Here is a 25,678-nt window from a genome sequence, read left to right as displayed (position 1 = left end):
GCTTCTTTAATGTGAGAGGCTTTGGCAAGACACCACGTGAGCTCGCCCAGGGCCTGCAGTATTGCAGCTTCAAGTTGCAGTAAGCACCCTGGTTGCTCTGCTGCATTTGTGCTTGGGGTGGCTAAGTGGTTCTCCTTGGTAAAGCAACTGCCTGATTCAGCTTTTTCAGGGGGGGTTACCACTGAAACAAACAACAATAAAGAGACCCAAGTTAGAATGGTTAGAATTTTCACTCTGACTCTTGGTGACTGTTGCTGCTAGAAACACCAATATAGTTATAGATGTTGTCCAGACTGCTGGACAACAAAGGCAAGAAGGCTGACCAACCCCTTTTAGCCTTCCCTTCCCATCTATTTTACTCCTGGATGCCACAAAGCAGATGAAACTTCATCTCAGACAACTCACACCTAACCTGCCTGCCACACCTGCAGCTGAGCCACTGGATAGGATTAAAAGAGTGGTTTGAGACCTGAGAATTTACAGAAAGACATACTCTCAACTACTGTGACACCAGGAAGCATAAAAGCATCCAATTCCTGATGAGAAGCGCCACAGACCTGCTGGCTATGTCTGTACACACTTTAGAAGACACTGCTGCAAAATCCAAAAGCACAACTGACAAACTGCTCAGTGTGGCAAAACATGCCTGACCAGCCACCCCCAGCACTGTGCCTCTTCCCCAAGTAAAAGGTAACATTACATTCTCTCAGCACAAAACAATCATAAAACATATCACTATCACTAAAACATAATGCAGGTCTTTAACAAAAATGAGCATGGTCCAGAGTATTCAGCTGGCAGATCATCAACCTTTAATATACTTTGTGACATAGCCAAGACATTTTTTTAAATCACATTTTATTACTATATTTCAAAAAAATAAAACCCAAGCCCCCAAACCCAACAACTCCCCCACCAAATATTAGTTTTAGAAGTTACACATACATAAATAAAGTTACAAAAAGGAGAACATTGCCTTAAGAATTCCAGTTACAAAACACAGGTACATTTACTAAGCTTAATGTTTAATGTCACTGATCTGAATCTGTGTAAGCCAAAGGAGTCTATTAAAACCAATAGATCTGTCACATGAAACAAGCATTCAGTTATTAGATGCCTGGTCTATTCACCATGAATTCCACATACTCTACTTTGTGAATACAAAGTGTACTAGTATATTTACACTCCAAAGTCTAAACCACAGTGTAAAAAATATAAAGCTCTTTAGAAATTAGGATATTTCTGTTACATTTTCTATACAAAATACTGCCATGCAGTGTTCTTAACTACATCTCAGTTAGGGGGGGAAATGCTCTTGTGTATTTTGAGCTGCAGTGTCCTCCTGGGCTGCTCTCAAGACCTGCCAGGACTGCAGTGCCCACAGCACCAAGCCCATGCAGAGCTGCAAGGTGCAGCCCACCTCCCTGGCAGTTTTCAGAGCCATCATTTGAAGGGCAGTAGTATTGGATCCATCTCACAGGAGTGATGTGAGGAGACACCTCAAGCCTGATCAACACAGACCTTATCTAACAAATGGTCAACAAAAGCAGTACAGCCTTACACAGCCCATGTTTGTTTTCAGAGGGATAAAAGTGCAAAGAAAGGAAGTAAAGAGACTGCAATAACATGAGGCTGCTTTTAACCACAGTGCAAACTATCTAAGACTTCAAAAAAGTGACTGTGCACTGCCATTTTTTTATCTGTCTAAAAATACTGATTTCTCATCAGTACTGTTAGGGTATCCTAAACATAAACTCAAATAAGACACTGCTGTTTTTCTCTGTATCTACACCAACAGACATATTTGGCCCCCAAGAAACCAAAACATTTGCGGTAATTTCCAGTGAGGCCTTACAATCACCTGATATTTTTTTTTCCCTGCTTTACTTTTTTCTACCTCAGCTCCAAACCCTAAGCATTTGCTTTCTTGTCAGGGCCTACATTTTGTTGTGCTCCAACTGAGCATTTTCAGTGCTCTTCTTAAAGTTAGCTACAGAAAAGTTTCTACATGAATAACACAAGCCAGGGATTTGAATGTACCAATTTCTTGGTCTGTCCCAAGAGCAAAGCAGAAGAGCTGAACCCATCAAACACATCTTCAGTGTGAGCAAGCACAGAACTGCACTGTCTGACCAGATACACACTGTCCCAAGGGAAGCAATCTCACAAGTTGCTAAGATTAGGAGGGAAATATACAAGAAGATGAATATTTCTTTTGTTTTCATTAATACGAAGAGACTAAAACAACAACAATTTTCTAACTAAGGCAAGCTACCAACCTGTCTCTTTTCATGCAGAAAAACAGATACTGTGTCTGCTGACCAATCTGGGTGATCTATTAAATGAAAAGGCAAATGACAAAATTGTGCAATTAGACTAAAATGCCAAATTCATTCACTTGAATACTATTTTTTCAGGCTCCAGTCAGGCTACCCTAACGTAGACAGTAAACCAAAACTTTGCAGTAATCACATGCTGCTTTTCCCCTTTGACACAATAGAAACCACCTCATTTAACTGTTCCTAAACCTCTCTGTAAGACCTTATCCCCAGGTATATATTTACCTGCTTTCAAAGCAAGCTTGGGGTTTTTTTTGTTAAAAGAAGATATCCTGGGCACTCACTTTTTGCCAAGTTTGTATTTGTTTTGAATGTATTTTGAGAAACTGGACAGGTGTCTAAAGCTCAAGATGTACAGGAAACTATTCAGCAGCATATACTATTGACACAGCACCCTTGTAATTCTGCAGATCCCGTAACAAATGTTAGGAGAAGTTTCTGTGTTACACCAAACACAGGACACAAGCAGAAAAGGATGGCAAAACCTCAGTCTCACAGTTCTTGGGCTAAAACATCCTGAATGAACTTCAGTGTACGCTGATACAGGAAAGCATCCTTCTTCTTTGGCTTGCAAATATTTAGATGATTAACATCCACTGGAATAAGGTCTCCAATTCCTATATCTGGGAAAGAGAAAAAAAAAAAAAAATAAGAAAACTATCAGAGTTCATAAGATGACCTAGACTGAAAAGAACATCTTGCATTAGCAATTTCTCTCTCAAGAGCAACCTCTCCTATCTTCAGTAAAACTCTTTGTTCGTCATTATTTTTTCATGTGCTAAAAGCATCGGTACACACAGTTATGGCCTGATAGAGCTCTGTGCTGCCACAAAACCCACACTGCCACACTACACCATTAGGGCAGAGTTCTACTGTTGTTTGAAATACACAAATGGACATTTCTCCATACAGATAACTTTGCTGAAACAGAACTTCAATAGCGCAGTCCTGACTGAGGTTTAAGTGCTGATATAAGCAGGGATGTAGTTTAATGTGTGGTATCTTGAATCTGATAACCACTAATAGCCCATATTCCTTACTTTGCAACATGGGCATTAAAATTTGGACTAGAATGAACCTGAAATATGCTGCAAATCACTACACACATTTCCAGGTAAATTAAATATTTACATTGCTTAATTGTAGAATACAAATATTCCATTTTCAGGTACTGATTTTGGACACACTACAGCATTTATTCTTTTCTTGACAGCCATCACTACTAACTTTCCAGTTAGGATGCTGTGACCACTACATTATTGTCTACTCACTCAGTATCTAGAGAAATCCTCTATTTTGCTTTGACTTCTGTATCTCTAACCATATAAAATTACACCAGAGCAGGATGAAGCTCTGCTTTCCTATGCCCAAGCAAACATGCAAGAAACAGGGAGCTTCCTGCTCATCAGCCTGTGTTTTGAACAGGGTGAGTGGCCTGCTACTGAACTGACACATGCCCTCTAAAGGTTTTCAAGAGCACTCATGTGCTGCACTAGGTGTCATCCCTAGAAGAGGAGAGACATGCTACAAAATCACGAGAGCACAGTGCTCATTTGGGCTCTGTTATGTGGCCCTCTTTTTGACCTTATTTTGCTAAATAATAACAAATAAAAGTCCAGTTTTTCAGTCCTTGCCAAGAAAATTGCATCAGCAACATTTTTACAAAACACTGCTGCTCAAGAGGACATATTGTAAAAATACTGCTAAATAGTGACTCAGAAAAACAGGGATGTGTAGTCCACGTTTTTCAGAGCACCCGACCTTACACTCAAGCTGGTGGAAAGCTTGGTCTAAAACCTAACAAAGCAATGGTTTCTGGCTTTACAGATACCTTAGGCAGTGCAAAAGAAAGACTGAAAAGATAAGAATTAAAACAGTTTTATAAGTTGAACACATATTAAAAAAAACAAGGGAAAAAAATGTCTGTTTTCCCCTTCTCCTACAAAAGGCAAAAAGATGGAGGGAACTCTTCAGGAGGCAAACTCTATTGCTGGAGTTCATGAGATGTGAAAGGTAAAGGATTCTTAACACTGAAAACCAGTTTTGTGACATTTTCCTTCCATTTGCAGTTTACAAACTTTCTTAGTTTTTTAAAGAAGAAAATGGCTGGAATTTGCAGAAGCATCTGAAACACTATGCAGCCCACCTACACAAAGATAAACCACAACCAGTCATAATTCCAAAGGAAAGGACTCCAACATTAGACCAGGGTCTACCCTGGTTTTTTTAACAAACATTACTCTCATTTAGAAAAATCAAAACAAACATCTGCTATTCTAACATCTAAATGTAGCTGCTTCTGATCTCAGCAGAGAGGCTCAGTCAAGAGTTTAAACAAACCTCCCCTCCACAGTAACAGACTTACTTTTCTATGGTTTCTATTAGGTTTTTTACCATAATATTTCTAACCTTTTCTCGTTATTGATGTTTACATCAATATATATACCAAAGTAAATAAAATAAATGGCTATTTCTCACCTGCTGACTCCACAGGTACAACATGCAGTTTTATCATGCTGCCTATGTGTGTTGGTAGGGTCTCTGCAAAACTCAGCACTGAAAATTTCTTGTCTTTGGCAAAAGACAAGAAGTCATCATTCAGCTCTTTAAGGGCAGGAGAATCTGAGAAAGAGGAACATAGATTTTGCAGTGTTATAACATTTTTCTGGCAAGACTATGTTTTTAGAGATGTTTTTATTACTCTGATGAGTAAAAGGAATAGTATTTTGTTTGTAATCCCTTTTTCCAACTAGCATATGCAACAATTTGTTCTGACTCCCCGTTTTCCCCTCACCTCTGCAATCAAATGGAACAGCTACTCAGAATTACTTGCAATAATTTAATACACAACCCAAAATGTAAAAAGGAGGTTTGTTGTTTTTACCCAGCTTTTTCTGACAGCACAATGAAAAAATCCAAAGCACCAAGAAGAGATTAGCAGAGTTCCTGTTGCTAGATGGTAGCAAAGTGAACATACCCTTGCTGAGCTCTTTAACCTCCACAGACGGGAAGAGAAGATATCTGGCATTTATAGAATATTCAGCCAGCTGGGAACCATGGTGAGGTACACTATAAAATACGATTCCTCTGGTGTTGTTTACAATTTTATCCATTTCTGGATTCTTGGAAGCATCCACCAGCATCTTTTTGACTAGAAGACCTGGCAACAGAAGCTGACTTAATGTAGGGATTTAAATTACTGGGAAATAATGTTCATGCTATATTAACCATGAAACAATTAACCATATTCTTGCCTTGCTTGGTTAGTCCTTAGATTGTCAAATATGTAAGATTAACTTGAAAAAAACCCAAACCACGCCTGAGGAGGCATCAATATAAAATGTCAATGAATGATGCAAATACAATTTTGAGTTGCTTTATGTGTTGCTAATGACATTTACTATATGCCTGATCATGGAGAAAATTTTGCCTCTGGATTTCCATTTACATGAATTTCAATTCATTGAGTTTTTAAATCAACACAGGAAGAACAAACAGCAATAAAAATCCTTTCAATATGTATATGCTATTAAATATAATGCATTAAGAGAATAGAAATCTGTTTTTCATTTTTAAGTCTTCGCCAATTTTTAAAATAAACTATTCTGAATAATTGCATTTCTACCTGAACTTGGTTAATGGCTTATTCTGCAATCTTTAATACAAATAAATGCCTTATATCAAACAGGCAACATGCTTACCACCCATGCTATGGGATACCCACACCAGAGGTCTGTCTCCAATCCCAGCAGCTTTGAGCTTGTCAAGCAGCTCACCGCTCCTGAAAGCAATAGACTTCCTGCAAAGAAAAAACAAATGCAGGCATAATGGAGCATGACAGGTTAAAAGGCAATGTTAAAACACAATGAATTTTAGAGCTGCACATTTATGAAAGTGAATTAGGTAAACAAATATTATTTATTAAATTATTGTTTCTGCATTGAAAAAGGCCAAGAACTTTTCTAAGGATGGCTTTACAAGGACAATGGGAATTGAGCTAAATTCAGTTTCTCACTCTTGCTAGAAAGTTTTATTTTAATTTTGCTCAGCAAACATTTCTGTTTTCCTAACAAGTTGTTTTATGGAGTTTTAAATAGTTTCATTTATACGTTGTAGCAAAACAGTTTTTATTCTATGAAAGCAACATCAACACATAATGAACTTCATACCCTGCAACACGAACAAGCCTCATATACTTTGCTGAACAACACTCAAAATGTGAAGCAGGGTACACAAATTTAAAAACTAAGTTAATCATCAACCAGTACATTAATAAAAATCACAACTAATGTCAGTTACACTTGCCAGACAATCTCCAAATGCTTCATACTGGAATAGTATGAAAGCACAATAATCTCAATTTTATAAATGAAGAGACTGAACTCTGGAAAGGCTAAACTACACATTAAAGTTTGAAAATGAGTCTGTGGTAGAACCAAAACAATGTCAATGCCCAATCCAAGCTTGAAAGTGCAACATTTGCACTTTACATTACTCCTTGCAGTGTAACAAGAATCAAGAAGGCCCTTGGGTAATGAAAACATCAGGATATGGGGGCAACCACTGTGCAAAATAATTCACTTCATCTCTGTTGGTCTCAGCATTCTCACTAGAAATTGCTTTATGACACATATGAAAAGAATAATCAAATGTGTCTTCTCAGTTGAACAGTACGCTCTAGGCTAGCAGAGAGACATAAAAATTCACTTTTGAAACAGCGAATGAGACCGTACATTTAAAAGCAAACCTAAGGTTGCTTTTCTACTGCTACCTCCTTGCCCCTGCTAGTTAAACATATCTTCAATATCTTTCATTTATTATTAACCATATAAAATCACAAAATTATCAAATATTATGGTTGGGTGACCATAAATAGCAGGTAATGAAATTTTCCATTTTGTAATGAAAAGGACATTAACTTAGGAAAAAAAAAGTAAATATATGTTTGTTTAACATACTTACTCCAGACAGACACAAGAAAAGTTTTACAATCATAGAATCATTTATGTTAAAAAAATCTGTAAGATCATTGAGTCCAACTGTTAGCCCAAGGACAGCCAAGTCCCCCATAAACCCACATCCCCAAGAGCTTTATCTGCCTGTCTTTATATTATCTTCAGGGACTGGGACTCAACCACTTCCCTGGGCAACCTCTTCCAGGGTTTGACAATGCTTTTAGTGAAGATTTTTTTCCTATTTAAACCTCCCCTGGCAACTTAAAGCCACTTTCAGTCTTCTTGGGACCTGCACAGGTAACCACCTAGATGCTTCTTACTGTCATTTTTCTGCCTAATTTCAATTAGGTACATTAACAGTCACATGTTCCTCCTCTTCTCCCAGCTTATGTGTTTTCTTCAATGCAATAATTGCATCGATCTTTGGTATCGCCAGAGAGAGGAGGGAATGAACAAATACCAAGTTCCTGACCTATTATACACATGTTGAATTTTTTTCTTCCCTGCACAAAAAATATTATTAATTTTCAGATTCTTAATCTGTATGCAGCTATGGACACACATCTGCTGCAGTACACAAGTCGAATTTACGGTACTGGTTACACGCTTAAATATCTGAATGAATGTTTGAAGGATTCTGATTTAAAGATCACTGAACTTAATTACCAAATTCTATTCAAGAATAAAACCTTTACAGGCTCAAAGTGTTTTTAGTTTTCAACATGTTTGGTGGTAGCATCTTCCTCTGACCTACCCTGTTTAAGGTCAGTAAAAACACCATTCCTCTGGCAAGGGCAATTACACTCTGATTGAATCAGATACAGTAATTGTATTTTATCATCAGAGTAATATTTTTTGAATAAAAGTAGGTTTGTATCAGAAACAGTGTGGCCACAGCAGGACTAGGAAAGTAATTGGTGAGGCAGCACCCTGAGTCCTGTGTTCAGTTTTGGGCCCCTCACTACCACAAAGACATTGAGGCTCTACAACCAGTCCAGAGAAGCACAAAGGAGCCAGTGAAGGGTCTGGAGGGCAAGTCCTGTGAGGATAGGCAGAAGGAACTGGGAGTGATTAGCCTGGAGAAGAGGAGGCCCAGGGAAGACCTTACCACTCTCTACAACCACCTGAAAGGAGGGCGTAGCTGGGTGGGGGTTGGCCTGTTCTCCCAGGGAACCAGTGGCACGATGACAGATAACAGTCTTACATTGTGCCAGGGAAGGTTTAGGTTGGAAATTAGGAAAAATTTCTTCATCAAAAGGGTTGTGAAGCTCTAGAACAGGCTTCCCAGAAGTGGTTGAGTCCCCATTCCTTGAAGCTTCTAAAAGGCATGTGGATGTGGGACTTAGGACTCATTTTGACTTGCCAGTGCTGCGTTATTGGCTGTACTTGATCATCTGAAGGGTCTTTTCCAACGTAAATGATTCTATGAAAATATATGCTTCATTTTATCAGGAGTATAAAGCCACAGTGCAGTGATTTTTTTTGCTGTGCTTATGAAGCATTATTGTGTGAATTTAGAAAATACTTTCTTTAAGATATAAGTTGGTGTTGTATTTTCATTAACTAATAGCAGAATTTAGCGTCTTCCTTAGCGTGAAGCAGAACAGACTGTAAGAATTTATGAAATTGACACATGTAGCTACCTATGAGGCTAAAAAGTTAAGCATATCATGACTATACTTAATATTTTTTCTAATTTGATTTTTCAAAGTTACAGGAAAAGTTAAATTGACTCTTTCACACTAGGTGATCTCAAGGATCAGCTTTACAGGTCTGCCCCCCCTCCAAACTGAAGATGCTGCATTTATTACCTGTGAGCCTCAACAGGACATTTTGCTTTCCAGTCACTCAAATGGGTGTCATACTCCACAGATATGATTCTAAGGGAAGGACAGTCTGAAGCAAGCCATGTCTAAATTAAAGCAAAGCAAAACCAAAGGAGCATATAATTGAGGTACTTAAACTCTTCAAAGCAATGGAGAAAAGATGTTACTGTGGGGACAATATCAAGCAAGACTTTTGCTCTTTAGTTAATCCCCAAATACACTTTACACCTGCATTATCATCCTTTCGTTACATGCTGGTGAACTCTGGATTGTTCCTGAGCCACAAAGCAGGCAAAGAATGAAGATTCACCTCTAACTCGTGTGTTTCTGGCTCCCTCTCCTGGGTGAAACAAGACTTACTAAGATTACCAACAGGACTGATCAGCTCAAGTTTCACAGAGGTACTTTAGTGGCTATACCAGTGTGAGTTTGCTTGGAGCAGTAATTACTTATTAACCAACAACACTTAAATAGCAATCTGCAGAAAGTAAGGTACTTACTAGGTAAGAAAGGGAACTTAATTTAAAATGTTATATTCTAGAAATCTTTTCCTCAGCAATAGCTTTTTTTATAAAAAAAGCAAAAAAAACCAAAAACAAACCCAAAACAAGAGAGAGCGCATAAATAAAGCGGCCATTGCCTTCTCTTTTTCTACCATGTGAATGATGCTGAGAACAAAAAACTTAGCAGGGATTTTTCCTTGCAAGAACAACAAGCAACTCATTAACAAAAATTTACCATCAGGAACTTGAATACTGCCACTTCAATTACAAGTAATTGAATTCAAAAAGACATTTGCCAGACAGTGTCCTTCTAGATGCTCTGGACAGCTCTCATGAATGAGAAAACAGCAGCCACATGTGAAAACATTACTGTCTTTTTACCTTTGGCCAGCACTGACTATAGTCCTCTTCCCCTTCTGAAGCCTTTTTATCCGAACGCCGGTCGATGTCTTGCTGTCGCCAGGTTTTAAATGCTGCTCCCAAAAGACCATGAACAAAAAGGATGTCTGCTCTGATGGGCTGGCTGATCAACCAAAAGGAAATTTTAAGAGATATGTGGCACATGTTCTTTTAGCAAATTGGAACTTTTAACCTAAGGGATGCCAAAATGCATTTCTAACACTACATGTTATTTCTTATCTTATGGGCAACATTTCATTATATTTCAAAGAGCATAGTCATATAAAAACATAAACTAGGGAACCACACAGAAGAAAGATATAAGATGAGGTATGGAAAATGCCCACCTCACAAATCATTATTTTCTATAATGAAACCAGCTACTCTTCATGTGGCTTGGTAGCTCCAGCCTCATCATCACATTAGATTTTCACTGTAACTGAAGTAACACCAATGACCCAGGGAATGGTTGCTACTGACACCCAAGCTGGAGACTGCTTTAGTCCCAGATACTATTACTAAGGATTACTACTATTACTAAGGATGAAAATTCACTGCATCTTAGGCCAGCATATGCTGTTGCCAGTAGAATAATTACAAGGCACAGTATCCCAAGACAAAGTGCAAAGGTTAAACAGTTGCAACACACTCAAAGCGGTAACTAATTTCATGTTTTGTTTTCAGATTTTCCCTGCATTACAGTAATACTCTGTCCACACCTATGGACTGCTCCAACCACTTCTACTGTTCTACTTGAGAATTTAAATTCAATCTTTTCAACCCACCAAAGAACAGAAAGGGAAAGGTAACATCGGTACAGCAGCACTCTGATGTCAACTCTTCCAAAGTTTTGTAACAGAACAGTAGAAGAAGTAACTCCAAGTACAGCATGTACAATGACTCCTTCTACTTTACCTGCTACGATATTGCGGATGTAAGACATAAACACCATCTGGATATTTTTCTTTCACCGCGTCCCTGTCTAGATTAGCCAAAGCTCTGGATGCATGAGAAGACTGAATGACGTGTGGGGATTTCATTACTTCAGCAAGTACAGAAACCCAACCTACATTGAGAAAATGAAGTGGCAGGTTAACTAACAGAAACATTATCTGAACGACAGAATTCAGAAACATCAACCACCAAACTATGCATCTGAAAACAGATGCTAAAACTAAAGAATGGCAATGTCAAAATAAATTATTTCAATCTACTCTTTACCTCAGGAAAGTCAAGGCTAGGTAAGTGGAATCTCCTAAATTCAAAAATTCAGATGTATTTTACTACTGTTCAGCTTATGATCTGAAAGAGAACCCCTTCTCAGAAGAAAAAGGAAGCGTATCAGCAGGTCAGTACAGCTGTAACAAGAACAGATCTCACATCTCTTCTTGCAGGTAAAATGCTAGGAAGATGGAGACAATGAAGCTTAAAGATAAGAAAGGCATAGAAAACAACCTACAGGAACAATGGCAGGTAAAAAATTGATGCTTGCTGTGAAAGTACAATAATTTCTAATTGTAAAATCCAGCATAAGAAAAACTCTTTATGTGATTTAAAATATCTTTGCCATTCTAAAATTTGTATACTATTTATATGTTAGAAACATAAGACAATTAAATTGGATACAATATTGGAGTCAATAAAATTTAAGTCGAAGATATTCTGACTTACAAACACTTTATGACACTCTACCTAAGGTGTAGAATTTTCTTAAACATGGATGGGAATTGTCATAGACTACTGAGCAATGTAAAGCAATATTTCTTATGTGCATATGCACATGGTTCCATAAAATCCTAATAAATCTTACTGTTGGTAGCAAAAACAGCCTATAAATCACAGTTACATTACAGTCAAATTCATAAATAAAACCTGGGGATTTACTTCATGAGCATTGTTTCAAAACTATGTACATTATGCTGCTACTACTATAGTCAGTAAGCTGCTAATTCAAGATCGTTTACTGTCCACCAAGGAGAAGAACAAACTGACATTTGAGTTTTGCCTTAAACAAACAAAACTTCTAGGACCTCTGAGGACTGTAATTTTTTTAAGAATTATGTATTTAAATTATGTTTCTAAGCAGAATATATGCTGACCACTGTGAAAGCTGTCCTTAAGAATACTATCTAAACTCTACTTTCAGCTCTCCAAACACAATGGAAGACTGCCAAGTAGTCCGAATAAAACTAGTTTGGTTTCTGGTTTTGCATTTCTCTTAAATAAGGCAAGATGAAGAGTCAAAAATAACAGTTTAGAATCAAAAGTAAGTGTTCTGTCTCCAGATACCCCATCACAGCTACTACACAGTGCAAAACTGTTTTCCTTTTTCTTCTTCTTCCTGTGCCAGCAGTTTTTGCAAGAAAAAGTGCCTTAGAGGTTCTTTCTTCTTATGCATCATCCAGCAATAAAAGAGAAGCTTTATCAACTCTGGACTAGCACTATTTGACTTCTCATCTCTGGAGTTTGATTCACTATCTAAAATTCCTTTTGTACTGGAAGCTCTGTCCCAGGGAACTGCTGACTCTCCTGTTTCAATCTCTTCTACATATACAGCTTCAACAATCATTAGAATTTAAGACTGGGGCCAGAGCTCAGGACAAAGGCCTTTATAGTCCAGCTGCCTTTCTTCAGAAGGGAACAGTATGGAAGCTGCAGAACAGTGTAAGAACAGAGCAATAAAAGGACAATTATACTATTCTGATTCTAGTCTACAACCTCACCTTTTCTGCAGTCAACTTGGTCTCCATGTGTAGAACTTTATGGATTTTCCTTTTCATGAATTCATCTCATTATTCTTTGAAGTTTTGTGAGTCTTCAACTACCATAATGTTTTGTGGCAAGTTTTACTTTGGTCATGCAGCACATGGAAAATACTGTTTAGCTGTTCTGTCTCTTTATAATTTAAAGTACAAGAACCCTTGGTCTTGCATTACAACAAACAGCAGATGACCATTCTCTCTTTGCCTTCTCTATGCCAGTGAAGAGAATTTCATAAATCTCTGTCATATTCTCTTTCAGCTGCTTTTTCCATGCTAAGTGTCTTAGTCTAGCTATTTGTTCTTCATATCACAGCAGTTGCAAATTTTTAATCACCCTCACCATCCTTTCCTGTGCCTTTACTACTTCTCCTTTGTGTAAAAATGCAAACTCTAACAAAAACAAGGCAAAAAACAGCTTGGATTTATAGACCTGCATATTGGTATTTTCTATTTATTTATTTTATTAATTTATCTGAAACTTTTGGAGTAGAAATCTTCCACTGAGACAGCTTTCCTTTTACCTGCACGTACTATGGATGAGTGAAGACGTTCATCCAAAGCCATATTCCCAATAATGCGGATTATGTTCCTCTGTATCTTTGCTGAATCTTTACGTAGCTGGTATATCCTCTGCAGTAGCTGGAGGCCTCCTTTAGCTTCAATTTTATCACAGTGAGAAGAAATCTGGCATTACACAGTAAATACAGTAACAATGAATAGATGTTCTGTAAAACCTTTTTTTAGATGCTGTTAACTCATAAATTAGGGAGTTTTAAGATGCAGGTATAACATAGCCCTTGTTGCACAGGAATTATTATTAATCTAGAATTTATTATGCCATATTTGAAGAGGAAATAGATATTTTAATATGAAAAATGCTCAATTCCTATGAATTGACTTGAAAAATCTGAGTACCACCCCTCCATGTCTGAGATGAAATGGTCTCCACTCAGCATGATCAAATTTCAACTCAAGTTCGAGAGTCTCAACAGGTCAGTTGTCTGCATTTGCTAAAGCACTATCTCAACCAGAGACATCTGTCCATCATCCAAAATGTAATCATTATAACTCTTTCTCTTTGAAATTAAATTTTTTTCTTTTTTACATTCCAATTAGTACTGCTATCATTCCTGATCCTAAGGGCAACAATTTAGTCGAGATGAATACGCATGGTAGCTTTGGAACTGCTGATATCCTGAAGTCTGTAGCTTTCAACAGGCACTTGGAATGAGTACAGTCACAGCTTGCTTAAACTGAAAATCTAGAATGTAACAAATTCTGGACAAAGTTGGAATTTCTATGCATGTGGCATATGAAAAGAATACCAGGAAACTGCACTTTACCCGTCCCAACTATCAGTAACCATCTGGCATTTGCAACACAGTTTTTCAGTGTTCTAGGCTTCTGAATAATGAAGTGTACAGAGAAGAATGTAGCAATAGAAAATAAGAAGCACCACTGTTACAGTCTTCATCTGTGTCTGCAAAAAACAGTCTGGTCCTGAGAAGGCCACTGAATTAGCTGCTTGCTGTGCAATATTCTGCCCAAAGAATACCTTTGTGTATGGGTAAGGTTTGCATTCTGTTCTGGTTTCTGATTAGAGTGAATTCATGATGCTGCTTTGTGAAAACCTGGCATTAGAGCTTCAGAGCTGCCCTTTTACATCTTGAAAGACACATACAGGTATAGTACGGGGAACTTGTAAAGGCAAATTAGAAACAACAACAAAAATTACACTTCCCCATGAGAAAAAAAAACTGTTACAGGAATGTGTTCATTTCACACCTGTCTCAGTTGTTTAAACATTCTTACAGAGGAGAAAGGGATAAGAGATAAGGAAATAGCAACTCCTTCCCAATACATGAGAGTGCATTAGAAAGGAATGCCTATAAATGTAACTTTTCAGCTACAGTTTAAAAACAAATCACCTTAGAATGCTGTACTAAAGCCTGCAAGCAGAAGAGTTCCACTGTCTCTGAAGGGATTTTACTCAATGTCTCACAATATGGAAGTCCATTTCCTCCAAAACACCATAAGCCTCCCTGAAATGAAAAACCGCAAGAATAGTAACATATTTCAAATGGTTACATAAAAAAAAGGTTTCTAATCTAGAATGTTAAGTGTGTAATGATCTATAGAAATTGCTTTAAAGAGTGCACAGCATGCTTGCACTTTTCAAAATGTACAAATTACACAACAGTACATCATAAAAGTTGTTACTATTTTTAACTGGAAATATTAATTAGATTTTGAATGTGTAGTCTCCTTAGTCTATTAACTTCAAAACATACAATAAAGGGGGAAAATGTAGTATTCTCATTTTGTTAATGAATGTCATCTTTTAAGATAATTTGCTTAAGCATAAAAAAGCAAGAATCAGAGTAACTCTAGACTTGCAAAACTTAGAAGAGGAAGAAAGGTCTTCAGTATGTGGCACAGCCTCAGAAGACCAGTCTCTTAATCACGCAGCAGAAAGACCAACATAACCTCAATAAAAATCAAAATACTTCCAAGTGTGGTGTCTTACCAAAGCTCCCTTTGTAGCACGAGCTCTGGCTGTGAAAACAGTAAAGGAGTGATAGTGTAAAAATAGCACACATAACTCTGCCATAGAAAATAAAGAGTTATTGCACTCTGAAAACTCTAAATGAAGACGGACAAGCATTGTTATTAAAATGACATTCATTTTTGTTATTGCATCTTGTTAAAAAATAACAATCACTGATTAAGGAAGTCAGAACTTTTAAACAACAAAAAAAATTCACAAAAGAGAGTGGATGAAATTATTATTTTTAAGCAATAATGACACTTTAAATTACATTTCTAAAGCCATTTAGGAAGGTGCTGCACAGACACAATTGAAGAATTCCTAGATCCAGGTCCAAACAGACCACAGACTACTCCAATTCTGGTTTGGTAACAGGGACTTATTTCAAGGAGGCACTTCCATGTGATGTAACAGAGTTTACTATTTAAAGTGTGCTAACTACCTCTCTATTTTACTAGAGACATAAGAGAGGTTTAATAATCTCATCAGTAAAAGAACATTCAAATAACAGTAAGATGAAATGTGAAAAATCATTTTATGAGCACTATATGGAGAAGGAATGTTTTGGACAGAGTTTAGGAATGTCTGCTTAATGGGAAGGCTTGTAAAATATAATCTTTAACTATACCTTTCAACTGGAACAGCTGGGAAATATAAACAAGCTCTCAAGCAGACAGACTGTATTTGCAAGAGATTCTGCTCATGTTCTACACACAAAGAATCTGTATTTCTCATCTTCTTACAATGATCAAAAATACAGAACAAGATTTTTATCTTTGAGCTCTGCAGGAACAAAGAACCCAAACAGTTCTGCTCTGCAGATGGAAACTCACCCTTTGTGCAGCAAGAGTCTGGCTACTTTCACGTAAGGCAAGTGATGTGAAGTACTGGACACATGGATCAAGACCAGTCTGAGGTAAAGATACCAACAACAAGCGAAGTTCATCTTCGATGGGATAATCCTGTGAGAAGTAAGCACAAACAGCTCTGAAGTTATTTTGTTCAAAGCATGAAGCAAAATCCAGAAGAGAGAAATACTTGAAATAATGGAATCAGCCATATTAATGAGGCTGCAAGATACGAACCCTGCACTTAAGTGCTCTGCAACTTCCGTTTAATAGTTTTATCTGTAAAGATTTGTAATTACAAAACCACCAAATAAATGATCAAAAGCAAGCTTTACACTTCATACTTTGTTAACCTTATTCTAATGGTTCAAAAGAGAAAACAGCTCCTCTTGGCAGAGGAAACCTAAAAGTTTACTCTTAATGACATAGAAATTTTCATAGAATCATAAAATACTTGGAGTTGCAAGTGACCCACAATGATCATAGAAGTCCAGCTCCTGGTCCTGCACAAAGCCACCCCAAGAATCACACCATGTGCCTGAGGGCATTTTCCAAAAGCTGCTTGAATTCTGTTAGGCTTGGGGCCATGACCACTTCCCTGGGGAGCCTCTTCCAGTGCTCATCCACGCTCTGGGTGAAAAACTTTTCCTGATATCCAACCTAAACTTCCCCTGACAGAACTTCAGGCCATTCCCTCAGGTCATTACTGGTTGCCAGAGTGAAGAGATCAGTGTCTGCCTCTCAGCTTCCCCTCAAGAGGAAGTTTTAACTGCAATTGAATCCCCTCAGTCTCCTCCAGGCTGAACAGACCAAATGATCTCAGCCACTCCTCATATGGCTTCCCCACAAGGCCCTCACTATCTTTGTTGCCCTCTTTTGGACACTCTTTAATAGTCTGATGTCTTTTTTTATACTGTGGTGCCCAAAACCGCATACAGTGCTCAAGGCGAGGCCGCACCAGTGCAAACCAGGGTGGGACAATCACCTTCCTCATTCACCAATTTGTGATGCTGTGCTTTTGGTGCTGATCCATCAAAATGAATATGTAAATTACCAGTAAAAAATAAAGACATTTCTTTTAAGGTTTTGTCTAAAAAATTAATATAAGTATTTGTTTAACAATCCAATATTGATTCATAGATTCAACAAAGTAATTTTCTTTGCCCACAGTCATTGAACTTGCCATTATTCTAATTCTTTGATTAAATCAGAGATGGAGACCTATTTGCATAGAGTTGCCACAATGATTTGCTTCAACTTCCTAAGCAGTAGACTGGCAACTCTTAGCTTCAGTTACCTAGCAATCATACTGCTGCAAAAACATATCCACAACCATATACTAGTGTGACCTAGTATTTAAGGACTGACAGGCACAGATCCACTATCATATAATGTTACAAAGACAAGAAAGCAAAAACTAAAAATATTACACCTGATCAAAACTGATATTCAGAGCTGCTGGTTAAGATAAGCAGGTATTTTCTGACGGGGCCTTCTGTCCCTGTTCATTCTATTAGCATTACAAAAAATATACCTTGTACATTATACTTAATTAGCTAGTTCTGTTTATTGAAGAAGCTGATGACATGACTCCTCAGACCATCATTTTATATATATATATATCACATATATAATTACACACATTTAAAATGTGTTAAGTTAGAAATTAATTTAAAAAGAAAGCAAGGCCAAATTTATCCAATAAGGATCTGCTGGCACCCAACAGCTGGCAGTGAAGAGGTGGGCCTACAGCAGAGCACCACAGTAGCACTGAGGAAGCAAAGGCCTCCAGGAGCACACTGTGTGTGTAGGATTCTGTCAGTGCCACCAAGGCAATCCAGGATGATTTCTTCACATTGCCTACTGGATAGAGACAAGCAGCGTGTCTGTCAGACTGGTAACTGGCTCAGACTTCACTGCTTGTAAATATGTCATGTGGGTATATAGTCCGAGAATAATAATTGATCAGTGCTTCCAACCTTATTTCTTTCCATCATGCCACTCCCTAATTTAGATATACCCCAGCGGTATATCATGTATTAGTGTTTTGTATTTTGGTATTTTACTACTAGTCAGTTACTTCAGAAAAATTTCACTTTCAACCATTAACAACAAAAGCAGTAAAAAATTAGCAACTAAGAATCATCTAATGCCTACTCTTCCTTTACTTACAGTCTTTATTTTTGGCAATGGCGGTGGAGGCAGGAAAAAGCGAAGGTCGACATCTTTGGATCGAGCCAAACCTATAGCAGTCCTTTGATCACAGGTTTGAGCAACTGTGCCATACTGATAATCTGTTGTACAAGAATTTCAATGTTAGGGTTGAAAGTAACCTTATGTAATTAATATTGTTTTAAATGTAGTTTGTGATCCACTTTGTAAATATACTTGAAAAGAAGAAACATCTCTCTGCAGCCTACTTTAAAAAACTCTTTGATTTTTCTAACCACAAATTCCAAAAGTTAAAAACTGAGCTGAAATACACCTGGGCACTAACTGTTCATTATAGGCCAGTTTGATAATTCAGTGGCAAACTAGTGAAAAATAAAATATAACCTTGAAATGGATCAACACTTTTTTCTACGAAAATTTGCTTCTATTCCTGTTACTGTTACACAACACTAGAACAAAACTGACAAGCCATTTAAAATATACTTTTCACAGTCATAGACTGGCAACACTTTTCCTTTGGTGGAGATAATTTATACCTGCAAACTGAACTCACTGGAGCTGAACACTTTGGTTCTAGATGAACAATTTGTCCTAGTTGTGAAAAATTAGCACATACTTTCAGTTCTAAACTTTCTTTGACTTGAAGTATCAGGTAAAAAAAAAAAAAGTTTGTTTCCCCCATAAGGCAGTTAGCAAGAATAATTAGTGTTTGTGAAATATCCAAATACTACAACAATAAGATGTTCTTGTTTCTCTAGAGAGAAAGAGAGATAACAGAAGGCAACTAAACTCCTGATACTGGCTCTGAAATCACCTGCTAACAATATTCGTCTACAAAGGACAAAGCTCAGTTTTGGTACATCCTAGCTTTCAAACATTTTGAAATACAGTTTGCTGGTGTAAATTTCCTGTGTAAATTTAGAATTTTAAAGAGGCACTTTGAAACAAGAAAAATCCCATGGTGTGAAATTGCACTGGAAAAGTGAAAGATCCACAACTGACTAAATTACCAAAATGAGAGTCCAGAATAGAATGTCACCTAGTTTATGTAGCCTGGTTATGGAGGGGAGAGGAGGAAACACAAATCCCTTTACTTGGTGTTTTCAAGGATATTTGATGCTAGAGCAAGAGGGAGAATTTATTACTATTAAATAATAACTAGGACAAAACATGGCTTACAGATAATGCTTGCACATACAAGCCCTCTACCTCTGGTTTGTCATTACTACCCATCAGCTCCTAACCAATTTTTATTAACTTATCCATGGCCTTAAATTCACTCCTACAGAGGCTTACAAAAAAAATCACTGCCAAAACTTGTGACTGCATTAGCAATCCCAACAGAAAACCCAAGGAACTAAAGAGCATGAGCTGCTCTCTCACGCCACAGCAATGGTTACAATCCTCTGGTGAGGAAAGACAGAGGCCTGCACTGCAGACACTCACAGTGTCATGGCATTAGGAAAGAACAGCTACTTGAAATGTAAATAATTCCCCCAAGTTTCAGAGCATATTTATGCTTCTTGCAGCTACTAGCTTTTCTTCATGTTGTCAGCAGACTTGGAACAGCTAACTGAGACTGGAACTTCTGGGACAAATTAGGCTGCATCAGCATACATTACCATGCCAGTGACTGTTGCTTGCCAGATCTTGTACAGCCTGCAGTCGGATTGCTTTGTCTTCTGACTGACTTCTCTTTAAGAGAAGCCATAAGGCACACTCATGATCTTCTCCATCAAAGGTACTGAATTGTTCTTTGACCAGGAAACAAATGAAATCCAAGTTATTATTAATGAGTATTTTAACCAGACATGTTTCTATCTGTGACATAAGGAAATATGTAGTTTTTAAAATATTTGAATATTACTCATTCACAGTAATTTACAGTGTAACATTTTTAATTAGTACGATAAACAATGACAGAATGACATCAGCAAAATGCTGATCCTAAAATGGTGAGTTTGACTCATTTTAGTGGCACCAAGTTGATATTTCATGTATTTATGTGACACACACAACTCCGGGCTGACGCCTACCAACCAGAATTACCAGCAGGAGCTGCAAATTATTAGCAGCTCTTGAGGCCCTGACCTTGAAGAATTAATTTCATAAGATGACAGTGGAGATGCACATTGCTGTAATCATTTAACAGAAAGTTAAATGAGAATGCACAGTATGCCTCAGGAGCACAATTTCTGATACAAATGGAAATTCTTGTTTCAAATTGCTTGAAAAAGCAGCAACACTGTTCCAAAAAACTGTGCTGCTTTTAGTTAATATTGTCAATTTTGATGAAAGCATACATATTTTTCTAAAGTAAGACTTTGAGAGTATTTCATCCCACAAACACCTTTTTTACATGAAAGTTATATCAAATATTAACTTGGTGTGTTAAATCTTTTCTGTAAATGGGAAAAAAACAGCCCTCAAATTTCCTTTTAACCATCACTTTAATTTACTTTAAGAAAATAAATTGTTTTTATATACAGAAAAAAGACAACTGATAATCCATAAAAATATGGAAATTATAAGCTATATTATCACTGTTTCAGGAACAAAAGAACATGTTAACTTTGCTAGAAAAAGTTTTACTTCCTAATTGCCCTACTTCTTACTGCTAAAAAATAATAATCATAGATAAAGTCCTGCTTTCAATACCTACCATTAAAAGGTCTCCGGAAGATTTTAGCTTCTGTTTCTAGAATTCTCCTCACTGCTTTATGGATTTCTTTTCTGGCTTTGTATGTAATCCCTACAAGAGTATTTTTATATTACTCCAAGTCTGACAGACCGTTCCCTCACACCACTTTTCATAAATATATGGAAAAAGAGATACACACACATATGTATATAGATATTATATAATCATCTCATATACAGAGAACTATGTGCAGAAAGAACTATCTCAAATAAAAACGAACCAAAAAAGTCAGCAGCTTAAAATAAATTTGGTGACATTTCTTGGTAACAGACTTCAGGAAATGTAACTTTACTTGTTATGTAAGGGTGACTCCCAGAAACATTCTATTCTCTTAGAATTCTGTTTTAGAACTCAAACAATTATGCATCTTACCTTGATATTCACTTGGACTTAGAGAAGCTGTACGTACGTATACATAGGATTTAAGTTTTTCTTGATGTAGAGCTTGAGTATCGATTTTCAATAACTTATTTAAGGACAGGACTTCATACGTAATGAACACAAAACCTCTTTAAAGAGAAGAAAACTGCATATGAATATCAACTAAAACAATATAATGAAAAAAAAATAGCAATCATATGGGTATAAATCATCCAGATTTTACAAAACATGTAATAGTCTGAAATTATTTTGATTTAGCAAAGTAGAGAAAAGGTTATAAAATACTTGAAATAAGTTATAAATATCAGAAATTGTGCTTCAAGACTATATTCTACCATGTCTAAGGTCCCCTAATATTATGACATTTTTTTAAAGATACACATATTAAAATTTTAATTGTATCCAAAAGTTACATATATGCTCATGAGTTACAACTTACCCTAGTATAAGTGATCCAGTTACCTTTGCAATTTTTCCTTGAAAAAATTAAAACCAAGTGTCAAACAAAGTTGTGTGCATCACCTCAATATAAACAGCTACCATTCAATTATCAGACAGTAAGAATACCAACCATTAAGAACAAGCTTTAAAAAAATTTTCTATCACACTCTAGCTTTCAAGAAATTATTAACCAAAATTTACAACTGTAGAAAATATTACTTGATTATGATTTCTTGCTCTCCTAAGCAAGATGATAAAACATGTATCCTGCCAGTGCTATTTACTTTGAATATTGCTACCTCTCAATTGCATTCATTGCTCAGCTACCAGAATCAACAATAAACTTTCCCTGCCTGTAAAACTCACAGTGGTTTGGAACTCCAAATAATTTAAAGGGGTTAAGTTTTTCTTACATGTTGCAGCTATTTCTTCAGTATATTATTATATGCAGGACTATGTATGTTCTTTGAGAAGTGCTGCAGAGTCTCCATAAGAAAATACATTTTTAAAAATAATTGCATTGAATCTAACTTATAAAGCAAACAGATAATACATGCTACTTGCAACAATTTGCCTTTTAAACCTAATGATTCATTCCAGATTTCAGCTACTTTGAATCTACTTTAATCTACAAAGTTGATCTGATTATCTGGATATAAGGATCTTCATAGAGAGAAACTCTTTATCATTTCCAGTAGCAGCAAACCCAATGGAACACATCTAACCTATCATAAATGATTTCTTTTTGTCAGAATGAATTGGGAGATCTGCCCCTCAACCACTGCTACTAGCTTCCATCGTTGTGAGGCCATAAGAATTTTGCATGCAAACAAGAGGCAGCAGCTACATGTTGAAGAAATAAGTGTCAGAGAAGTTTGAAAAAGAAAAAAAATGCAATGCTTCCTGTAGAGCAGAAATTGAAATATCCTATCTTTAATGCTCAGAAAGAAATTTCAGAATAGTAAAAATTGTCATTATATGCCAAAGGCACCAATGAAAACAGAGACTAAGCAGAGCCTAAGTAAATAAGAAAAAAGAAAAAAATAGGAAAGTGCTTTATTCATTGTTTATGAAAGTAACTATTTCATGGCTCTAGAGAGCTTACTAAAAAAATCAGATACAAGTGGAATTGAAGATAGTTTAAGGAGATCACATTTAGTTAGGGAAAGGGCCTTCATCAAGGGTTTGTATCTGTTCCTAGATAATCTGCTGGTGTCATATTACAAATCGCTATGCAAAGCAAGGTCAGAAACAGAGAGCAGGGACAAAAAGAAGCTTTTAATCACTAAGTGTTCAAGGGCTTAAAACTTAAGTGTCATTTAATTATGCATGGTGTCATGCCATACCTTTTTATTAACGCTTTAGATCAATACGTAATGAACTATACTTACTGATATCATTCCAGGGTTTTTTTGTGGCTGAGCCAGAGGTTCCTATTTTTCTGTAGCAAAATACACAGTATGCAGCCACTGACATTCTGCATAATGAGGGGGGAAAGAAAAAAATAGTAATGATTGATTTGAGAATTACAGCAGAAATCCTGTAGCATTTTTTATCTCATTTTACAGCAAAGGTCATGATGGCGAAGGTCACAATAAACCATGTTTGTGTCATTTTGCTCCATATAAAGCACTCCAATTAAAGAACTCTATAAAATTCTCAATTTAATGGGCTGAATTTCAATTATAAGAAAAGTATAAAGTAGTTTTTTTATCAATTATGTTACTGTTGATTTTAGTGACTAAGTATCTCCAATTAACTTCTCTGCTTTTAAGTTTTATTTCCTACTTAGTCATTCTTCCCTAAATACCAGTTCTAGCTCCATCAAGACATTACTTAATATGACATAGGCTTTAATACAACTCAGTAACCATCTGGCTTTCAAAGTTCATAATTTATTGTGTTGGCAAGTAAGTCTTTTATTTTGACTAACAAGGCTTAAAGAACTACTTCATATAAACTAACACTTTTTGCATACACTGCAGAAGTAACATGAAACTCCTACCTTCTAAGTGAAATTTTAGTGTCTGTACTGATGCAATTATACTAAATGAAATATTGAGTTTGTGTTTATATGGATGTAAAATAACCACACCAGTATCTCTCACATACTAAACAAATTCTTGTCAAATTAGGTCTCTCTTACCACAATTACAATTAACTCAAAATGATAAAATGTCACATGTGTAAACCTGGTGCTGAAATATGGAAGCCTAATATTTTCCTGGAATGTAAGGTAATCTCTGCAGACCAAGAAAAGTGCTTATATCACTTTATCATCAGTGTCCAACATCTCTAAAGAAGGGGACTCCTTTTGTGTCCTTTCTTTAATATGTCTTCCCTCTTTTCTCATTTCCCCAAACTGATTTTTCCCTTCTCTCTTGCGAGTGCTTGGGAGATTTCTGAAAAATGTCAGCATTACCCCACTGTCTCAATCACTGCAGACTACTTTTTGACTTCTGACATTTCAACATTGCTTATCCATTCACTGCAACAGCGTACACCACACAGTGAAACACAGCTTTAAGACTTTGATAATCGGTCCTCTAGAGACACCTCTCCTGCCTCCAAACTCTCTGTCTCATGTCAGTTTCTTTACTACCTTTATTCACACATTCACATTTACTCCTCGGTAACCCCAGTCTGAAATAAACATGTGGTTCAGTGACAGCAGGTGCCACAATTACTAAAATTTAAAACATGCACCTGCAAACAGTAGGCCAAAGTGAGCACTGCTTCTCTGTTGCCAGGAGCTTTTTTTCAGGTCCAAGGGCAAGCATCAAATCATCAAATGTTAAGGGTCTGGAATAGACCTCAAAGATCACCTAATCCGAACACTCCTGCCATGGGCAGGGGAACCTCCCACCAGAGTATGTTGCTGACAGCCTTATCCAGCCTGGCCTTGAACACTTCCAAGCTTGCATCATCCAGAGCCTCCTGAGGAATCTGTTCCAGTGTCTCACCACCTGCACAGTCAAGAACTTCTTTCAAAGTATCTAATCTAAATGCTTCCCCTTTTCGTTCGTACACATTACTCCCAGTCCTATACTACAGTTCCTCATTAAATGTCCCTCTCTGACTTCCCTGTAGGACCCTTCAGGCCCTGGAAGGTTGCCGTAAGGTCTCCACACAACCTTCTCCTCTCTAACCTGAACTGCCCTAACTTCCTCAGTCTGTTTTCATAGGGAAAGTGCTCCAATCCTCTTATCAACTTCGTGGCCCTTCTCTAGACTTGCTCTAGCAGCTCCATGTCCTTCTGATGTTGGGGACCCCAGGTGAGGTCTCCCCAGGTCGGAGGAGGGGGGCAGAACCGCCTCCCTGGACCCGCTGGCCACGCTGCCCGGTTCAGCCTGTTCCTCTCGGGGCTGCGAGCGCACACTGCCGGCTCACGCTGAGCTTTTCATGCTCAGGGACATACAAATAAAATGCAAAAGGACCCATTTCGCACCCCGTTTCACAGCTGGTGAAACAGCACCTCCGAGCCCCGTCCCCTACCGGGGTGCGGTCCCCACCTACTGGCCTCGCGATTGCGCAACTGGGGCGTATTAAAAAACAAAAGCACCACCGCACACCCGACTTCAAGCAATGCAACAAGTAAGCGGGTAAGGAGCCAGGTGGGGGCGGCTCTGTGCCTCTTTCCAACAGGGAGGAACAAAGCACCCGTTAATACCCTGAGCCCCGTGTCTCCCCATAACCCGTCCGTACCGCCCGCCGCCACCCCCCGGCCCGCGCCGGGGCCCCGCTCCCACCTTCCGCCTGCGCCGCCGCTCCCTGCGGCGGCCCTCGCGCGCCGCGTGACGCCA

At 37.5% G+C, this 25,678-nt stretch overlaps 1 protein-coding gene across 3 annotated transcripts; it reads right to left on the bottom strand.

The window, feature by feature from the left end:
- Positions 1-789: 789 nt before the first annotated feature.
- On the bottom strand, positions 790-25,678 carry SERAC1 (serine active site containing 1). 3 transcript variants are annotated; one of them, XM_015621584.2, is made up of 17 exons: positions 25,625-25,678; positions 23,267-23,352; positions 21,874-21,910; positions 21,426-21,562; positions 21,015-21,104; positions 19,975-20,106; positions 18,353-18,474; positions 16,166-16,294; positions 14,713-14,826; positions 13,306-13,468; positions 10,938-11,088; positions 10,005-10,146; positions 9,106-9,206; positions 6,041-6,138; positions 5,317-5,499; positions 4,818-4,961; positions 790-2,962 (listed from the first exon to the last, which is right to left on the bottom strand). In XM_015621584.2, the coding sequence occupies exons 2-17, from the start codon at positions 23,349-23,351 to the stop codon at positions 2,832-2,834; spliced, it is 1,959 nt and encodes a 652-aa protein (XP_015477070.1). In that variant the 5' UTR covers position 23,352; positions 25,625-25,678; the 3' UTR covers positions 790-2,831. The 3 variants fall into 3 exon arrangements, with proteins under 3 accessions (XP_015477070.1, XP_033368621.1, XP_033368620.1); XM_033512730.1 differs by lacking the exon at positions 5,317-5,499; XM_033512729.1 differs by lacking the exon at positions 21,015-21,104.

This window comes from Parus major, chromosome 3, assembly GCF_001522545.3.
Source record: "Parus major isolate Abel chromosome 3, Parus_major1.1, whole genome shotgun sequence".
NCBI lineage: Eukaryota > Metazoa > Chordata > Aves > Passeriformes > Paridae > Parus > Parus major.
This window is presented reverse-complemented; position numbering and strand designations above follow the sequence as displayed.